At 37.5% G+C, this 6,028-nt stretch overlaps 1 protein-coding gene across 3 annotated transcripts in view; it reads right to left on the bottom strand.

Annotated features, from left to right (window-relative positions):
* Positions 1 to 6,028, bottom strand: part of Plcb1 (phospholipase C beta 1) — a 680,822-nt gene that overhangs the window by 651,376 nt on the left and 23,418 nt on the right. For all 3 annotated transcript variants that reach the window (XM_031372013.1, XM_031372014.1, XM_031372015.1), the window contains exon 2: positions 2,316 to 2,393. In XM_031372013.1, coding sequence (XP_031227873.1) covers positions 2,316 to 2,393 — 78 coding nt within the window. The remainder of the gene's footprint in view (positions 1 to 2,315; positions 2,394 to 6,028) is intronic.

Here is a 6,028-nt window from a genome sequence, read left to right as displayed (position 1 = left end):
AAAAAAAAAAAAAAAAGAAAGTTTATGATTATTCTTCTACTGGAGCTTAACTGAGTTGCTGTGAATTATTTAAAATCCCCAAAATATCTTCTGGTGCTTTTATGGAAATTTGATTTACAAGTTGAAAAAATCAAACTGACAGTTTGGTCTCTTGTACAAGTACCCAACCTTTAGAAATGCTCTAGGCCTTACAAATAAGTCTTTCACAAATATAGCTGTAACTGTTCTAAAAATAGTCCTTAAGAGTGAAAAAAAAAAAAACCAAACCTTTTAAGCCATTGTTTTATACATAACAGCAGGAAACCCAACAGAATGTCGAAGACAATGTGATTAACACACCCAGTAACAAACAAGAACAATAAATATGAGATCTTACCCACATATAATTCCTGACTGGGGTGTAAATTCTATAGTTTCCTCCCACATCTATGGTAATAGACACTTCCAGACATAGTAGTTAGATATAACTCCAGCACCATTACAATAGAGTTTGCTTTTTAAGACTGTGAACTGGCCCATTCAGGGCTGGCCTGAAGGCCAGATAATAATTTTTCACCATAAAAAAGTTTCTGAGAGCACCCACAACTCTGACGAGTTACAACATGTACACTCAAGTGGAAAAGGCTGCCCAAGGCATGGCCTAAGACTAGTTACCCAAGGACTTTGGATACCTGAAAGCTAGCACTGTAGAGAGAATCTCTTGTGCTCTTGTGTGCTGTATGGAAACATAGCCTGTCAATAAAAAGTTAATGGCTTATTAGCTGAGGCAGGAAAAAAGAGGTGGGAATTCCAGGAGAGAGAGAGAGAGAAACTCTGAGATAAGAATCTGGTATGGAAAGAAATTTGCCCCAAACTGAGGACACAGACATATAAAACTGAGACAAGGTTACCAGCCACGTGGCACTCACAAAACAGAATGAACGGGACAATTAAATTACAAGCTACTCAGGGATAGAGCAAAAGCTTGTGGCTTAGGCATTTATTCACAAATAATAAGTATAAGAGTCATTATTTTGGGAACTAGAGCATGGGTAGAAAAGTCCACAGTTACATAACATTGGCTTCAAAACTAATATTTGAACCACACTGTACAGTAATTGGGGAGCCCCTATCTGTTCTAATAGTATTTTATTAGTATTGCTTCCCTAATGGCTTCTAAATGTATTCTGTAATCTCAAAACAACAACAACAAACTACCTTTTCAGATGTCAGAAACTAGAGGATAAAAATATTCTATGTGTTAGGCCTCTTAGGTGCCAGTGACTCTTGAAAGCATAACCACTTCTTATGAATATTCTTGTCTAACTGCCCATTAAACCTCAAATAAATCTTATGGTCTGCAGACAGTTTTTAATAATTCAGTACAGAATTGTCAACTGGTTTTATAAGAACTGAGCTACTGAATTCTTAGTATTGTGGTCAGAAAGCTAAATGTGGGAAGTTTCTTGAAAACTCAATAGAAAAGTAGCTTTAGTTTTTTTTAAACACTGTTCTAGTTTTACTCTCTGTTGCTGTGATAAACAGGATCAAAAGCATCTTCAGCGATGGTCTATTTGGTTCATAGTTTACAATATATAACCAGGGAAAATCCAGGCAGAACTGAAACAAGGAATCTGGAATCAGAAACTAAAGCACAGTCGACAGAGAAACAATATTTACTGGCTTGATCCCAGGTTCATGTTCGACTACCTTTCTTTAGGCTGGCCCACCTGCCTAGGAATGTCACTGCCTACAGTGGGCCTGACTCTCCTACATCAACTGTAAGTAATTAGGATCCCATATATATATGTCCACAATGAAGGGGGTAATTCCTCATCTGAGGTTCCCTTTCTCCAGATGTGACAAATTGACAACCACAATTTGCCATCACAAACATGAATAAATTATCATGGCCATATAAGACTACTACCAGGAGAACTGTTAATTATAGCTCAGGGAGTAATGAGAAGGACACTAGCTGGTCAGCCTTTGGTCATTTAGGTCAAAGGGAATTTTCTCATTGACTTTCTTCACTCTGCATTGAAAGGGACTTAAATTGATGAAGGTCCAAAATCGTGTTCGCTACCAAACACAATCTACAAGTCCAACTTCTTATCTTGAACAGAAAACAGTAATTATTTTAGGATCTAGTGACTCCAGCATTTCACACAAGCATCTATGAAAAGTCCTAAGGCCCTTAGCCTAAGTCTCTGGAAGTAGAATCAATAAATAATACTACAAAAGGCCATTTGTGAAATGGGAAGAAATATATAAGGTAAACAAATACTGTGTACGTGACCAACAGGATAGTGTAAGAAAGACATCTTATCTCTTACCTTATTCTGATCTGTCCAGTAAAAGAAAAACCCCTGGGGATCAGTCCTCAAAATAATTGGAGTAACAATAGTGGAGTCCTGGAAAACGAAAGAAAGCATGCACATCAATTCATGTCCCTTTGGGAAGTTTCTAAGAACCAATAACTCTTAAGTGACTCTTCAATGCTATCAATTATTAAGAAAAGTTTAAAGCATAGTAGACAGTCATTTGTAACTTGATAAAAATATTAATCTGGCAGCTGAAGCAATGGCCCATGTCTAAAAGTGATTGATACACAAACAGCAGGACCTGGGTTCAAATCCCTAGAACCTACATGAGGCCAAGTATAGAAATAGACTGTTTAATGCCAACATTCTTAAGGCAATATATGTGAGGTACAGACAAGAAAATCCCCAGGAGCCCCTGGGCTAGCAAGCCTGGTATAAACCTCAGTAAATAACAAAAATATCCTCTTCCAAAGATGGTAGAAAGTTAGGACTTTCCAATGCTGGCCTCTGATCTCCACAAAAGCGCCATAGGACAGGCAAACCCTTGCACACACATAATCGCTTGCATGTACATGTACCAAAAGATTATCAGACACAGAACTGACAGAGTTAAGCAATAATAAAAACACTTTCATCTAACTGGAAAAGAAAGGTACTAATGCATGCATTTATTAAGACACAATTTTAAAGACACTGGCATACTTTCTGCTAGAAAACTATTTATAGATTTCCAAATAATGTTAACACTAACTATCATCACATATTTCATATAATTAAGGTTAATTAAAATCCATGCTTGAGGATAATATTTTAAATTACATTTGCTCCATAAATGATTTTTAATTGTACCAAAGAGAGTAAGCATAGCTTTTGGGCATTATTGTTTCCAAGGTAACAGTAAATAAGGCCATCTTTCACATATTTGGAAAGGTGCATAGGAAATTGTTGCAATTTTAAATTCCACATAGTAACCTAAAACATTATAGACAAATAGTGCTCTGAATTTAATGCACAAGTCTATGAACCTCGGTTGTATGCACTGTGCTATAATAGCAAATGTTATTGAGATGTGTTCTGTTTTTCTGGCAATATTCAAAAACTTACTTCTTGCACACACACAAACACATCAAATACAGTTTTATAAATTTCAAGTAAAACTACATCATTTGCCCTTTGCTTTCCTTCCTTCAACTCCTTCCCTGTCCCCTCATTCCAACCTCTCCCGATTCAAGTCCATGACCTCTTTCCCATGATTTGTTATGCGTATGTATACATACATACAGCACCTGCTGAGTCCATGTAGTGTGACTTGTGTGTATATGGTTCCAGGGCTTACTACTTAGTATTAGATACCCAAGGGGCTCATCCCCTGGGAAGACTAATTCTGCCTCTCTCAGCAGCCATTAGGGGACCACCGTTCTTTGTCAAGGGATGAGATCCTGTGATATCTCCCCACCCCACATGAGTATATTTAGTGGTTCTCAGGCCTTGGCCAAAAATACATTTTTCCATTTTTTCTTTTGCTATTTTGAAATCATAATTACATCATTCTCCCTCCCCTGTCCTCCCCCAAGCCCTCCATATACCCTTTCCTTCTCTCTTTCAAATTCTTGTACTCTTTTTTATTAATTTTGTTGCATGCATATATTTATACATATGAATATATATACATAGATATACACTTATGTATATATGTATACATATATATGTATGTATGTATACATATATACTTATGTATATATGTATATATCTATGTATATATATGTATATAAACTGCTTGTTCTAAATAATGTTACTCAAATGTATATTTTCAGGATTGGTCATTTGGTATTGGATAGCTAGCTGTCATGTTCTTCCCTGGAAAGGATGGCCTCTCCCTCTCTCTGAGCCCCTTAGTTGTCTGCACTTCATTGTGTAGGACTGAAGTGACTTCATTGCCAATTTTGTTCGTGTTGCTTGCTTGTTTTTAAGACTGTATTTAATTATAATAATTATAATATTTCTCCCTTTCCTTACATTCCTCACAAGCTTTCCATATATCTCACCCTACTCCTGTTCAAATATCTGACCTCTTTTTTTCATCGTTGTTATTACAGATGTTACTATTGTACATACATACATATTACTAATTATAGCCTATTGGGCCCATATGTTTCTTGTATGTATACATTCAGGGCTGACTGTCTGGCACTAGACAATCAACTAGTGAGCTGTTCCTTGCGGAGGACTACTCTCCCATTCCTAGCTTTCCTCAGCTGCCTGTAATTCTTTCTGAAGGGTTGAAGCCTCATGGCCTTTTTCCCCATTAAGTTTATTCATTTTTGTCACCCTTGTTCAGCTCATATTTGGATGGTCTTGTGAAAACATGGTTATTGGAGAAGAATCTACAAGCACTAATTTACTAAGCCAGCACAATCCCTAAAAATATTTAAACATTTGTCCTTATAACCACATATAAATGTAGATTTCTCCAGTCTTCAAGGACACTTCCCTTTACCACAGAGACCATTACAGAAAACCACAACAAATCAACTAAGAGTGCACTCCAGCCCAGTCCCAATCAATACGTTTACAAAACCCTCCTATATGTAAGGTTCAGGGATCACTGCAGAAGACAGGAGAAAAGATTGGAAGAGCCAGAGGATCAGAGAGTTTCTGTGAGGTTATGTCTCCTAGAGCTGGCAAAGCTCACAACCAAAACAAGAGATTGTCTCCCCTAGTGACATTAGAAGCCAAACCCACAAAGTGCCACTAGCCTCTTTTTTCCCTTTTATTGAAAATAAGATTTTTTTTCTTAAATAATATAACCTGATTACAGTTTCCACACCCCTCTATGTCTTCCAACCTCCCATCCCATCTAGAGCCACTTCCTTTCTGTCTCTGGCTAGAAGACACACAGGATTCTAAGGGATAAATAGTAAAGTATAATAAAATAAAATATAAGGTAAGGCAAAAACTAACACATCAGAATAGACAAAACAACTAGAAGGAAAAGATCCCAAGAGAAGGCACGAGAAACAGATCTGTTCATCCACACACTGAGGAATTCCATAAAGACACTAAACTGGAAGGCATAATATAAACCAAGGATACGGTGCAGATCCATGCAGGCCCTGTACATGTAACCCTCCCTAGCCTCTGTGAGTTTGTATGTGGACCTTGTTGACTTAGAGAGCCTCATTTTCTTGGTGTCTTCCATCTTCTCTGGTTCTTAAGTCTCTTTCTGCCTCCTCTTCTGCAGAGTTCCTTGAGACCAGAAGAGAGAGATTTGAAGAGTCTCTCACTCTTGCATGTTATCTGGCTCTGGGTCTCTGTATTTTTTTCCCATCTGCTGCAGGAGGATGCCTCTCTGATAATGGCTGAGCAAGGCACCAGTCTATGAGTATAGCAGAGTGCCATTGCAAGACATTTTATTGTTAAATTTTACTTTAGAAAACAAAACAAAACAAAAAGTAGTATTTGATTTCACCCTAAGTCCCTGGACTATTTAGAGGCAGGTTCTTAGTCACCCAAGCAATGTCAGGTATGGGTTCTATCTCACGGAGTGACCATTAGTTAAATCACTTATTGGTTGGTTCTTTACACAAGCTTTGTGCCAACATTGCACCAGCATGACTTATAGCCAGGACACCAGTATTAATCCAAGATTTTGTGGATTAGTTGGTATTATGTTTATCTTTTGGTCATGTGCAGATTACCTCCAGGTACTAAAGATGTTAGATGGG

Source organism: Mastomys coucha, unplaced genomic scaffold (assembly GCF_008632895.1).
Source record: "Mastomys coucha isolate ucsf_1 unplaced genomic scaffold, UCSF_Mcou_1 pScaffold15, whole genome shotgun sequence".
NCBI lineage: Eukaryota > Metazoa > Chordata > Mammalia > Rodentia > Muridae > Mastomys > Mastomys coucha.
Note: the sequence above shows the minus strand (reverse complement) of the source record. Positions and strands in the feature narration are given on the sequence as shown.